Genomic DNA, 15,044 nt, shown 5'->3' with positions numbered 1-15,044 from the left:
CATCTCCCTCCACTCGTACTTCCAGGTAAGTGTGCACTGCCCGCACTGGGCATAAGCCCGCAGTCGATCCCTTTGCAAGGGTGATTGTGGTGCCCTTGCCCCGCTGATCGTTTTTAGCTGTTCGCAGGCGCAGCCCCACACTGTCCCTTTCTAGGCGGATGTCCTCATGTTGCAGGGCCCAAGCAGACATGTCAAACCTGGAAGTGGCAACCAACTCGCTGATCCGCAATGCCCTGAAGAAGGTCCATCAGAGAGGAGGCTTTAAGCAGCTGGACCTCAAAGTCAGAAAAACAGATATTACTAAAGTATGATACTAGCTATAGTAGGGTTGCGGGAGAAAACAGGACCTGTGGATCTGGGCGTGGGGACTTCCGCACCCACCCCTCCATCATTCTGCAGACCTGAAAGTGAGCTTAGCCTGGAAGGCAAGACTAGCTAGCCTGTCGCCGATGGACCCTGGTGCCAAATTCCGTCTGTGCGGGTGGATGTAATAGTGAAGCACTTGGTCCGCTGGGAGAAGCCATGAACTGCCCGGCTCAGATGCTACCCTGAACGTGCAAAACTCAAGTACTGCAGCCGAGCACCACACCCTAGTGCTAGGTGCCAAGGACAGGTGAATGGCTTCCTCGACCTCTAGCCTCCAAGGCTCCATAGGTGGGTAGGAAAGACTTTGGGGAGGTCCCTGGCTCCCCAAAGGAGAGACTTTGGGGAGGTCCCTGGACCCTGCGAGGGTCCAAAAGTGCTCCTCCTGCATCCAAGACAGCACGTCTGCGATGCTATTATCCAACCCAGACACATGGCACACAGCAAACTGAATGTTGTGCCACAAGCATGGAAGTGTGAAACACCGCACCGGGCCCATCACCCAGGGACTCCTGGAAGTCCCCGAGTTGATCATGTACACTGTCGCCATTTTGTCATACCAGAACTGAACGACCCAATCTGCAAACTTCCCAGACCAAATCTGCACCGCCACTACAACTGGTAAGATTTCCAGGAATTTCAGATCCCGTGTGATGCCCTGTACTTCCCAGTCCACAGGCCACCTGGCTGGGCACTCTCCCCTCCACCAAAAAAGAAAAGAAAAGAAAAAAGAACAGGCCAAAACCCTGCCCTCCACATCTGATTGAACTTGTAGTTTGACCTCCAGCAAGTACTTGGAGCAGCAGAGTGAAACACCACTGAAGCCCCTAAGAAAACCAACTCACATCCTGGCATCCTCCCTAACATTCTGTGTCACTCAAACATGGTGATGGGGGGCTTCACGCCCTTTGGTGGCATCACACAGCCTCCTGAGCAAGGCACACCCAGGCACTATTACCCTGCAAGCAAAGTTCAAGTGCCCCAAGATGCATTGCAGCTCCCTCAAAGTCACCTTTTGGGTCTCCAGCATTTTGATAAGCATTCCTGTGAGAGTCTCCTCCCCTGCAAGGGATTAATTCATTTTCAAACTGTCCCGGGGGTGGTAGGGATTCATACAGCAGGAAAAAGATAGATGCCAAAATGTGATGCAAACGAAATGTTTGTTTCATACAAGTAGATCCTCAGTCAGTGGTTGCTTCACTTCTTCCTTCAGCTTCTGGATCTCTCTTCTTTCCAGGTATAACCTCTGGACTTCTAGGGCTGTCAGTTTTGCATGGGATCCTGCAGGGCTCTCTCCTGGGTCTAATACTCTTCCAACAATTTTATCAGTGATTTAGATGAAGGGGTGGAAGGAATCCTCATCAGATGTGCAGAGTACAAAAAATGGGGAGGAATAGCTAACCTCTCAGAAGATAGAATTTAATATTCATAATGACTTTGATAGAATGGAAACCTGGGCTGAAACTAGCACAGTCATATTCAGTAGAGACAAATGTAAAGCTCTGCAGTTAGGCTTTTTTAAAAAAAGTGTAGGATTAGGGATACCTGCTTGTCAGGACTCCTATGGAAAGGTTCTTGGTATTGCAGTTGGTCACAAGTTAATCATAAACCAACAGTGTGGTGTGGCGGGGGGGGGGGGCTAATATGATTTTAGGCAGCATTAATAGAACTATAGTTTCCAAGTCATGAGAAGTAATAGTTCCATTTTATTCCACACTAGCTAGACCTCATTTGAGTGCTGTAGCCAGTTCGGAGTGCTGCATGTTTAAAAAGATGTAGACGAACTGGAGCTGGTTCAAAGGAAGGTGGTGAAGATGGTCAGGTCATGCGTCTGGAAAATGAGGCCTGTGAGGAAAGGGTGAAGAAACTGGTTATTTTTGTCTGGAGAAGAGAAAAAGAAGTGATAGCGCTCTTTAATCCCTGAATGGGTATCCTGGTAAAGACTTTGTTCTCTGCTGACTCAGAGGGCAGGATCATACCTAATGAGCTTCAGTTTTAGGAGGGTAGATTTTGATGCAAGATCAGGAGAAGCATCTTAAATGTAAGAGCAGTTTGGCTACAGAACCAGTTGCTGGGGGGTTAGGGGTGGGGGTTTCTGTTGCTCTGGAGGCCTTCAGAGGTTGGACAAACATCTGGCGATGCTCTAGCTCTAGTTTTGCTATATCCAGCACGGGGCTGGACTAGGTGACTTTTACAAGGCGACCTGCTACTCTGGCCATCTCATGGCCATTTCCTGGAGAGGAGGGTGCATGGGAGATTGCTCAGCTCCCCCCTGTAAAATGGGTATAATGCTGATTTGTTTTCAGGCAAGATTATTAAAAAGACTAAGTAGGCAAGAGTAGGTAAAAACAAATAAAATTGATAATTTTGAGAGGGTCCAAACAAACAGTTCTTGCTTGATATGAGTATTAGATTGTGAGCCCTTCGGGGACAGGGATCCATCTTGTTTGTTTGTTTGTTTGTTTATTATTTTTCTCTGTAAACCGCTTTAGAAACCTTTTTGTTGAAAAGCGGTATATAAATATTTGTTGTGTTAGATAATTCTACATCCTTCTAATTTCAGTCGGGTTTTCAGTGTATGATTTTCTGAACATGAAAAATCAAATATGTTTTACAATATGAAAAACAGTCAAAGAACAGCAAAACATATCAAAATCATACAGAAGAATCATTAATAGCATAGGGGAAAAAAGACTTTTCCTGAGAATTTACCAATTGATGCGCTTATTTACAACCTATTTTGGCTGAAAATCATAGTGAATAATTTAATATGTGTCAGTAATCATTTGTTATTCAATGAACTTCAGAGATACTTTTCATATGACTGCTTTTCTTTTCTTCCCCCCCTGCATCGATTGTCAGTTTTTTCCAGACATTGTTTGCTTTGAACCCAGCTTACAAAGCTTAATTTTTGTGGCATTTTTTGAATTACTTGACTTTTATTTGCTTTGACGAGATCCAAGAGAAAAATGAGAAAGAGGGACCTGTGTGTGTGTAACTTCTTTTTATTTGTCATGTTATTTTCCACATGTGTCAACATAATATATTGAATTTTTCCAAAGAAATATTTTAGCTAAAAATATATCAGAAAATAACCACAAAAGTCATGAATGTACCAATCTGCTTTCAAACCATAAATGAACCCTAAAACTGTCTAGGGAGAAACTTCTATGAGGGAAAGATACTCACCACAGTCATGTGCAAAACTAAAGTTTGTGCTGAACCTACCAGAAATCTGAGGCAATGTGAAAAGCAGGATGCATTATTGAAATGAAATTATTGAAATACTATGCCAATTTGGAACAGCAACAGAGAATGTAAAAATATTTCCATTCCTGGTGTACAAACTTAAAACTTCAGAACAGAACATAAATACAGATATTCATATTCATAAATATAGATATTCAAACATGAAATGTTTTGCCAATATTTTAACACCCCCCCCCCAAGATATTGTGGATTGGAGTTTTAGTCTTCCTTGCTCTGAGGACTTGTGGTAGGTTACTAAATTTGAGAGCGAGAGGGTAGAACATCATTTGCCTTCCCTGCCAAGCAACTGGCCCAACATTGTCCACTTACGAACAGCTGAAATAACAGTTTGCTAGAGAGCCTTCAAACACACTCAAGTCAGCACTGGCAAGTGTCCATTAGAAGGAAGTCCATTGTTGGACTTCCATCTGGAACATCCCTTCATACATGTATTCATGTACAAATTCTGCAGTGGTGCGGACTCTCCTCTCATGCTGTAAGTTATGTGACAAAGTGGGGGGCTTTGATGTTGGAATTTACTGAGATATCTATAATTGCAAATCTGCTTTAAATACTGTCTTTCTTGGGCTTGATAGATCGAATGCATTTTGCCTCAGCCACCTTCAGCACACTCTGAAGGCTCCTGTACAGACAAAAACAGTTGTTTATTAATGAGTATCTTATTTTGTGTTCTAGGTATTTCCTGAAACATGGATGATGATGAATTTGGAGGCTTTGAGGTATGGAGCTACTAATAACAGCATGTGTTTGTTTTATTTATTTTGTTTTATTATGTATTGGTCTATATTAGTACCACCTAATATAAAACATCTCTAGGTGGTTGGTATATATGTGTGTGTGTGTGTGTATAAACACCAATTAAAACAATTATAAACAATTAAAACACCACACTTTTTTTTACTAAAAGCCTGAAAAAACAAGTGTGTCTTAAGCATCTTGGCTGCTTTCCTAAAGGAAGCTGGAGATGGGCAAGATCTTATTCTGACAGGGTGTATGTTCCAAAGTCCTGGGGCGGCTATAAAAAAGGCGTGGTTCTGAGTCACCACCAAACAAACCAATGGCAACTGCAACTGGACCTCTCTTGATTATCTTAATTGGTGGCAGCGTTCATGGCAAAGGAGGCGCTTTCATAAACATCAAGAGCTCAAGCCATTAAGGGCTTTATAAATAATCAGCACTTTGTATTTGGCCCAGAAACATATCGGTAGCCGGCGAACTTGTTTTAGAATAGGAGTAATATTGTCTCTTCAGGTTGCCCTGGAGACCTGGTTATTGCAGGTTTCATTTAGTCATAGCTTTGCTGACTCTTTTGATACCATAAAAATCAACACACTGTGTTCACACAATCCAATTTAAAATGAAAGCTTGAACATTCTGCAACTGAACACTGAATTGGGTGACATTTTATAAATGCTCAGTACAATACAGTTGCTTACTACAATACAATAGATATTTAATGCAAAATCGCTCAATACAATACAACAGACATTAATTTTGCATAACTTATTCTAGCTTCACGAGTTTTTGAGAAGCACAACAGGGCAGGACACAGAGTGACCCTGCTCCCAACTCTGGGGATCTTTCGTCTACTTTTATGGCTTCTAAACAGCAATGAATATATACCCAACTTTTTTTTAACCAAGTGAAGGGTCAGTGATTCCAAATATGACTGGAGAACATGTAAACAAGTGTTTTCCACCCATCAGAGTTCTAAACAGACCTATAATGCTATGTTGTCTGATTTTTAGTTGCCCCCTTAATGTATAGTTTGTCACAGTTCTGAATGTTAATCACAGGTCAAACAAAATTAAGCAAACACTCCAAAGGGTGGAGTGGAGGGATCTCTGTGTATAAAGTGTGTGTTTTAAGTAATTCTAGGGAGCAATGGGCAGATCCAAGGAAACTCCAGGGGAAGGGAGCTGTGAAATTTCTGTACTTGTCTTATGAAGCACAGGGAAGCATTTCCAAGACCAATGAACTGCAGGCTATGCAAAACCTTATACCCTGCTAGCCATTCACCTAGTATCTATTTTCTTGATCTTTTTAGCATATGGTGTGCACCAAAAACTTCCTTTCCAAATCTTTCAGTTTTAAATGCAAATTAGATGCTTTTACTACATCTAATAGTAAATGCATCCAATTTGCATTTAACCCAGAGGCTTGGGGGACTTTCTCTGGGCTTGCCCACAGTTTCCTGGAGTCTTAAAAATCATCCTTTGGAGGTATTTGCATGACTTTGAGCTGTGGTTACTGTCCTAGACTTGGGCAAAAATAGGTTTAAAGTAAAAGCACCACTGTGCTTGTGCAGAATCTTGTTGAGCTGTAGACTTGAGGAAATAATGTTCAATTTCATAAATACACTCAAACATGTTCAGTTTGGCAAGTTCATATTCTGAATGGGTTAACTGCAAAAGTTGACAACTTTGATACTTCTAAGTTGTCCACAGGCATTGCCTACACATTTCTAAGCATAGGAGCTAGACATTTCTCTTTAAATTTAAATGAAAGCGAAGACTCTCAGGAAACCAGATTTTTGTACCTAGTAGCTCATTCTTAAGGTTTTTGTCCTCTTGTGGAATTGCAATGGAAATGCAGTGCTCTTCATAGTATTTAGAGAGTTCCAAAGAAGTGGAGGCAAACGGATTCACATACCACTCAACACACACAGCATCCATACACATGATCTAGCAGCTGATCACCATTTCAGTAGTGCTGCCCATTCTCTTGACTTGAATTCCCTCCTCACAAAAAGCACACTGCTCCATCTTTTCCTAGGCCTTGTGTGTTAACTCAAAAGTGTTGTGGGGGTGGGAGTGGGGAGTGCACAATGGAAATATAACATTCCATAACACCAAAGTAACTGAACAAGTGGTTAGGAAAGGCTTCAATCCACTGAAGTCAGAGTTTTCATAGTGAATAGTTTTGTGGTGTTTTAAATTAAAGATCTTGTATATCCACCCATGTTTTGTCAAATATGTTTGGGTTTTATTTTGTTTGGTGGGGGAGGAAATGGATAAAACTATTTCCTTACAAATCTATATTATCATTAAAATGCAATTAATTAAAAATAAATGTATCTTGTGTATTTTTGAGTTGATGCATTTTATCCATGTGTCTGTTACCATGGCAGGTCTTTGAACATATTTTAATTATGTTTGTTTTTATTTTAATTAGATATGTTTAAATATGAATTACAAACATTAGACATTATATAACTCTTATAATGATCACTATAGAAATGATCATAATCTCATATTTTTGCATATCAAATATATTGTACCAATATGAATATGTACCTGAAAAGATTATCCCAAGGCTGGCTTTGATATAACAAATAGTATTACAGATAAACAGGAATAAATGTAATTAAATATGTGCAGAATGCCAGAGTTGTGAGGGGGGAGGTTATAATTGTTGTTTTATCTTTAGTCACTTTATTTTAATTGCCCTCTTTGAAGTTACATTATTCTACCTCTTTAGGTAATTGTCTCAGGAGTTTGTCACCATCTGAGTGTTCTTGCTTCCCATAGTGCTCAGATGCCATGTTGGTCACAAACCAGTGATTAGGGATGTGCACGGAACCGGCTCGGAGGCCTTTTATGGGCCTCCGAACTGGTTCAAAGAACCGGCAGTTCTGCCAGTTCAACGGCAGTGGGGGTGCAGCTTTAAGAGCAGGGGGGGCTGCACTTACCCCTCCCGCTGCTTTCCTCCCGCCGGTGTCCATTTCTGTAACAGCTAATCGAGGCAGCAGCGTACCTCCCTGCCGCCTTGTTGCCCCCGTTTGCCAGATATGGCCGGAATTTCCCGCCAACGGGGGCAACAGGGCAGCAGGGAGATACGCTGCCGCCCCAATTAGCTGATACAGAAACAGACTCCGGTGGGGGGGGGGGGAATGGTGGGAGGGGTAAGTGCAGCCTCCCCCGCTCTTAAAGCGGGCCTTTGAGCCTCCCCACTGCGGTACCATGCACATCCCTACCACTGATGTCTTGATACAAGATTTTCCAAGAATTTTAAGTGTTATTTCTTCTACAGCTTCACTGAAGTGTCAGACATAATATCTGGGCCTTTTGCCAGTGCAGCTCATGACGCTGCTATTATATCTGATGCAAATCCCTGCTAACTTGGCAAAGAGGCACCTTTTAACGTGGTGATTATCTTTATTTAGCAGGGGGAGAGTAACTGGCCCTGTCCACCCTCCAGTAGGGGTGTGCACAGAACCACCGAACTGCGGTCCGGCACTGGGGTGGGGGGTTGCTTTAAGAGTGGGGGGAGGATTTACTTACCCCTCCTGCCGCTTTCCCCCTCCGGCGCCCGTAGTTCCTTTAGTAATTGGGGCAACAGGATACCTCCCTGCCGCCCCTTCCCCCGTTTCACTGCTCAAGGCTCCCAGCCCAGGACCCAGAAGTCTTCTGCACGCGCACACACGTCACGGAGACGTGAAGCGCGTGCACTTTAGAAGTAAAACGGGCCAAGGGGTGGCAGGGAGGTATCCTGCCACTCCAATTACTGCCGCCGCCGCAATACCTCCTTAAGTATTAGGTATTATGCAGCAAAACCCCCCGCCTTAGGGGATATTTTTAAAGATGTGAAGTGCGCGCGATGTGCGTACGCGCAGAAGACTTCTAGGTCCTGGGCTGGGAGCCCTGAGCAGTGAAACGGGGGAAGGGGCAGCAGGGAGGTATCCTGCCGCCCCAAATACTGAAGGAACTACGGGTGCCGGAGGGGGAAAGCGGCGGGAGGGGTAAGTAAACTCTCCCCCCGCTCTTAAAGCAACCCCCCACTCGAATCTCCCAAACCCTGAACCGCCCAGGTCCGGACCAGTCTGGAGGCTTAGAATGGCCTCTGGACTGGTCCGGGCACATCACTACCCTCCAGCACAGTACCTCCAGTGACTGTTGCTGGTGTGTATGTCATGTTTCTTTTTAGATTGTGAGCCCTTTGGGGACAGGGATCCATCTTATTTATTTGTTATTTCTCTGTGTAAACCACCATGAGCCACTTTCGGAAGGGCGACATAGAATTCAAATAAAATAAAATAAAATAACTGAGCCAGCTTCAGGAATAGGAAACTGGTGCACCTAGTGAGCAAGGAGGCTGCTTATCATGTTACATCTTTGGGATGTAAACTGCCTGGAGACGTGAATTGAGGCAGTGTAGAAATCCATAGAACAAAATATCAGTGGCTGCTGCTGCATGATTGTTGAATTGATTGTTGCATTTCAGATGGAATTGAAACTTACTAGTGAAAAACCATTGTAATGACCTCATGATATTGCTAGATGAAGAATTTGCTTCTCATCAGTTGGGTGTGTCCCTCTCTAGCCCCTCCCAGTGCTCCATTTTAACATGTATTTAGCACTAACAGTGTTCTATCACTGTTATCACGACTGGGAGAGAACACAAGAGGGTGAGTAGGTGAGGAAGATAATAGGGTTTGTAGAAGCTGTGATAGTTCTGGGGTGCCTTTCTTGTAAAGAGATCATGGAGGAGGGAAAGGAAAAGGGAGGCTTTTTCAGATATAACATGCAAGATGCAAAAGCAGAAGTAGGAGAATGACAGACAGGTGGCCAGAAGCAGACAGTGATGCTTTAAAAAAACAACTAAACATATGTAGTGAGACAGGTCTGGAAATAACTCGGTTTTCTAGACACCAGTATAACATTTGTTACCTGAATTTTTTTAAGCTTCAGAGATGGGGGTATAGTTAGGAATGGAGAGGTAAAGAGACTGAAATATCAGGTGTTGGAGCATGAATTAATAGTGAAAGTGAGGAAAGTCGGCTCAGAGATATTAGGAGAGGAGTAATTCAATTAGTTAGAAGCAACCCGGCATTGGTGGGCTCACACAACGTGCTGGGACCGGAACTTGTTATTTGCACCAGGAGCTTGTGTTTCCTGGGACATGGCGGGAGTTGGCGGCATATAATTATGATGGTTTTGCAGTGCATTTCCCTCATATTTAGGAAATGCTTTTCACAGGACTTCAAAAGTGGAGTGACAAAAACAGATGTTAATAAGTATGGGTAATTGTAAAAGAAATTTATGAATACGGATATGATGAATACTGCTTTTCAACAGAAGTTCCCAAAGTGGTTTACATAGATATAAATAAATAAAATGGCCCCCTGTCCCCAAAGGGCTCACAATCTAAAAAAGAAACAGAAGAGAGACACCAGCAACAGCCACTGGAGGGATGCTGTGCTGGGGATGGATGGGGCCAGTTGCACTTCCCCTGCTCAATAAAGAGAATCGCCACTTTAAAAAGGTGCCTCTTTGGTCAGTTAGTAGGGGTTCTGAACTAGTAATGTCTGAAATTTCTGATCTAGTAATGTGTATCAGATCAGGATATATTGCTGGAAAGCACATGCTTTGAAGGTTAAAAATATATATTCCATTTTTAGGCAGCTGAAGCCTTTGAAGGTGGAAATGGTGAACCACAGGCTACTTCTCCTGCTATTCCTTGGGCAGCATTTCCCACAGGTACAGAGCATTATTAAAGTTCAGAGGCAATTTGTGTTGTTTTACCAGTGTCCATGAATTATATATACTATTTTAAAAGTCTGAATATGTGCACAGCACTCTATAAACTTAGCCAGCACTCTTATAAACTTAGTTGAACATGTGCCACTCTCAAAAATATATATACTCAAAATATTTTCATTGAATCATTAATGGTCCTTTCAGCCATGATTGTTATTGGTTTTTATCAATGTTAGTATCGATTTTGCTGGTTGAAAGCTAGCCACTAAGGACTGGGCAGTGCTTGAATTGTTTTATTAGTTTGTCTGGGAGTGTTTTTATAACAGCAGCTGGTGAAAGTTGCATAGTTTGATTTAAAAGTCCTTGCAAGGTGTTTAAATAACTTTATGAATAAGTTACTGAAAAAGGAAGAAAAATAATAAAGGAAAGCCAAAAAATGTAACTGGTGTGGACATAGCCTCAGAATCTCATCCTGCAGAATGCTGATTTGTAGCAAGGGATCTTAATGGTGAAATATGAAATCTGCTTTTAAGAATGCAATGTATTTGATGTCCTGTCTTGTATTGTTCATTTTTTTGGGAAATACTGGGAACAACTCTTGCTTGGTTTTGAAAATGCCCCAACTGACATGTTTGTTTCTTCTGAATTTGCAAATAGCATCTGTTGTTAGAGCTGAGCTGAAACACAGCCAAAGTTTCATGTATGTTTTTGCATCCCTTCTTGGTGTTTGGGAGGCGACTTGAAAGGTTGTGAACATAAATTAATTCATTTAATAATAATTATAGCTGCCTTGGAAGTTTGTATTCTGAAAGGTGGGATAACGGTAATGATACTTTAAAACATCAAATTTTAGAAGACTAGAATAGCAATAAAGCAGGAACAGTAAGAATGAAAGGTATAAAAGAGAAACATCAGTAAAAGGTGCCATCTGAAGTCTGGCAGTGATACACAAGAGGCTTTTTCCATGGTGGGGCACTACATGTGGAACTTCCTGCCTTAGGAGGTTAGATATAGACTACAGTATTAGGCCTACATATAGACATATATAGGCCTACATATATAGGAAAGCAGATATGAGGTATATGTTTTTAAAATATATAAATACCACAAGCACACAAGGCACCAATAAATACATCTCTGTTAAAAGCATGGAAGAATAGTTTACCTACTTTGGATTAAAAAAAAAAATTTCTGGTTAAATAAAAAAAGGTTGTTATTACCTAGAATAAAGTTTCCAAAGTAGGTACCAAACATATGTCCGTATGGAAAATGTTCCACAATTGGGATGTCATTGTAATTTTAACACACACACAACACCCCCCCCCCTTTTTTCTAGTTGCCACTCACCTAATCTCAAAGGGTTTTCTAGTTGCCAACATTTTTCTAGTTGCCACTCACCTAATCTCAAAGGGTGCAGGCACTCAAAGAAGGGACTCTGAAAAATCATAGACTCTTAGAATTAGAAGGGACCTTGGTGGGTTTATGATCTTACAGAGTAGGTAGGCTCATATGGGAGCAGGTGTTCCTTCAGATGCCTTGGTCCCAAGTTGTAAAGGGTTTTACAGCTTGAGACCAGGGTCAAAACCAGCACCTATAATGGAGTCTGGAAACAAAGCACTGTCACGTGTGCTTTGTGTATCCCTCTTGTGTTTTACTGCCAGACTTCAGATGGCACCTTTTACTGATGTTTCTCTTTTATTCCTTTCATTCTTACTGTCATTCTGAACTACCTAACATTCCAGAGTAGCCTTCAAGGTAGTTCCGTGCACAGCACATTGCAGTAATCTAGACTGGATGTTACTAGACATAGTTATCTCTGCTAAAGGTTTCTGTGTTCAAGAGTGGTCATACCTGGTATACCAGAGTAAGCTGGTGGATGCTGCTTTATGCTGCTTGGCCCTCCAAATTAAGACCTGAATCTAGCAGCTCTTCATGGGTGTGTCCTTTATCTCTAAGTGGTAGTGCAACTCTGTCCAGATCAAGTTGAATACCACCTCTCAGCTCAGTTGTGAACTACCCAACAATACCACCTTGTCTGGATTGAACATTGGTTTATTAGGACCCATTCTGCCTGTCACTGACTCCAGGTACTTGTTCAGTGCTTCTTTCATGTCACTCGACTTGGGATGAAAAAGAGACAGAATTGGATGTGATCACACACCCGATCAATCCACTATATTGCTCACACCTCGTTCCAGATCCCTGATACCTTCTGCCAGTAGTTTCATGTATAATAGGGCCAAAAAGAAAAGAGGTTCCCCAGCATCACCTTCAGGAACTTTTAGGTCAGAACAGAACCACCAGAGCACAATGCCCCAATTACTGTCTAGTAGGATACCATGGTATATGGTATGGAAAACCACCAAGAGGTCTATAGGTTAATACCATGGTCCTTAGTATTCCCTTTGTCCTTTAGAGTAACCAAGGAAGTTTCAGTGCTGAACCTGGGCAGAAGCAACTGGACTGATTTTGCTTTAACAGGAAGCATAATCCTAGTTGCCTCAACAGCATTGATATATTCCCTTTTCTTCCCCCATCCTATTCAGAGTAAGGGTAATGATTTATTATATTATTCTAAAAACACCTATAACTTCTATAAGAACAGCCCTGCTGGATCAGGCCCAAGGCCCATCCAGTCCAGCACCCAGTTTCACACAGTGGCCTACCAGATGCCTCTGAGAAGCTCACAGGCAAGAGGTGAGGGCATGTCCTTTCTCTTGTTTTGTTCCACTGCAACTGGTATTTATATGCATCTTGCCTCTAAGGCTGGAGGTGGCCTATATCCACCAGACTAGTAGCCATTGAAAGACCTGCCCTCCATGAATTTATCTAAGACCCTTTTAAAGCCATCCAAGCTAGTGACCATCACCACATTCCGTGTCAGAGAATTCCATAGATTAATTGCTGTGTGAAAAAGTACTTGGTTTTGTCTGTCCTAAATTTCCCAGCCTTCAGTTTCATGGGATGACCTATGGTTCTAGTATTGTGAGAGAGGAAGAAAAAATTATTTCTGTCCATTCTCTCTACTCCATGCATAATTTTTTATGCCCCAGATGCTGTAGCCTTGCCTTATAAGGAAGGTGCTCCAGGCCCCTGATCATTGTGGTTGTCCTCTTCTGCACCTTTTCCAGTTCTACAATGTCCTTTTTAAGATACGCTGACCAGAACTGCACACAGTATTCCAAATGTGGCTTCACCATAGATTTGTATAAGGGCATTATATTATTAGCTTTTTAAAAAATTTCAGCCCCCTTCCTAATGATCCCTAGCATGGAATTGGCCTTTTTCACAGCTGCCGCACACTGTCAACACTTTCAACAAGCTGTCCACTAAGATCTGTCCCAAGATCTCTCTCTTGGTCAGTCACTGTCAGCTCAGACCCCATCAGCATATATGTGAAGTTGGGGTTTTTGCCCCAATATGTATCACTTTACACTTGCTTACAATGAACTGCATCTGCCATTTTGTCTCCCAAACCCCATTTGGAACTCCTCACAATCTCTTTTGGATTTCACTACCCTAAATAGTTTAGTGTCATCTGCAAATTAGGCCACTTCACTGGTTATCCCAACTTCGAGATAATTTATGAACAAGTTAAAGAGCCCTGATCCCAGTACAGATCCCTAGGGGACCCCACTTCTTACTTCTCTCCATTGTGAAAACTATCCATTTATTCCTAACCCCTGTTTCCTGTCCTTCAACTAGTTACCAATCCACACATGAACCTGTTCCCTTATCCCATGACTGCTAAGTTTACTCAAGAGCCTATCTTTCCAGTACAAGTGCGTAAAGTGGCTTCTAGTATCAAAACATAATTAAAACAATAAAGAATGATTAACAATTAAGAAATAGGGATTGGAGATAAAAATCATTGCAAAGTAGCCAGAATTTAAACCACCATCTGTTAATGAGAGGGCTTCATTTGTTCTCATTTAAGTGGGTTGTGTAGCCAAATCTGGCTGCATGGCACTGTGCCATTATTGCACCTGAGAAGGGGTTTCTGATTGTCTGGAATCATGCAGTGAAGAAGGAACAACAGAGTGAGAAGAACAGCTGCAAAAAGGAGCAAAATAATACTCATTTTGGCATTTTGCAAGGTTGGGGTGGTATTTTGTTTCTCCTCTGCCATTTTCACTAAGTTTTTTGGAGTGAACATTTAGCATAGCTCAGTTACATTGTGCGTCTCCCTAAATGGGGCATGACAAACTTGGGCAGCACCCCATTTTCCCCCCAAAGTTGTATGCATATTTTGCATAGGTTCACTAGCAAATTGTTCAGCCTTGCATGAAGTTGCAGTATAACCTGAACTGTTCCTCCCTTGCTATATTTAGAATGCATATTCATATGCATGTAATTCTCTCCTTATAACCAGACATGGGTTTGGGTATATACCTCTACGTCTCAGTTGTGGCTTATAATCATTTCACTGCTTTCTCTGAGCGATTTTACATGCACAGCTGTCCTGAGTGATGCTTACATTGCTACATTTTCAACTTGGATACAAGTTGGAAGTTTTAAAGGGTAACAAGCAAAATTGCTGTCCTACTTATGCTTCTGACAAGCATCATCTCATACTGTGTGGAAGATGGCAATGATAACCCTCTCCTGTATTCTATCAAAGAAAACCACAGGGTTCTGTGGTCGCCAGGAGTCAACACCGACTCAATGGCACAACTTTACTTTACTGGTATTACTGCTGTTCTGAGTTATCCAGCCCCATACTCTCCCTGACTACAACCTTGCAAAATTCCTTTTTAACTCCTGTTCCTACTTCCTGCAGTGTACTGAGTGGAAGGAAGGAGGGATGTGTGTGTGTGTGTGTGCGTGTGCTTGCGCGCGCGCATGAGTATTATCTTGTCGAATTTGCACCAGTTCTGGATTTCCCTCTTGTTCTGGACTTGCCAAACTGAGCACTAATCTGTAAGCATTGAG

At 42.2% G+C, this 15,044-nt stretch overlaps 1 protein-coding gene across 6 annotated transcripts in view; it reads left to right on the top strand.

The window, feature by feature from the left end:
* Window positions 1–15,044, top strand: part of CCDC91 (coiled-coil domain containing 91) — a 193,662-nt gene that overhangs the window by 29,391 nt on the left and 149,227 nt on the right. For all 6 annotated transcript variants that reach the window (XM_053255620.1, XM_053255617.1, XM_053255622.1 and 3 more), the window contains 2 exons: window positions 4,309–4,352; window positions 10,034–10,112. In XM_053255620.1, coding sequence (XP_053111595.1) covers window positions 4,323–4,352; window positions 10,034–10,112 — 109 coding nt within the window. In that variant the 5' untranslated portion in view covers window positions 4,309–4,322. Of the gene's footprint in view, window positions 1–4,308; window positions 4,353–10,033; window positions 10,113–15,044 lie in introns of those variants that run through there.

This window comes from Hemicordylus capensis, chromosome 5 (genome assembly GCF_027244095.1).
Source record: "Hemicordylus capensis ecotype Gifberg chromosome 5, rHemCap1.1.pri, whole genome shotgun sequence".
NCBI lineage: Eukaryota > Metazoa > Chordata > Lepidosauria > Squamata > Cordylidae > Hemicordylus > Hemicordylus capensis.
The sequence above is the reverse complement of the archived record's forward strand: the minus strand, read 5'-3'. Positions and strand labels throughout refer to the sequence as shown.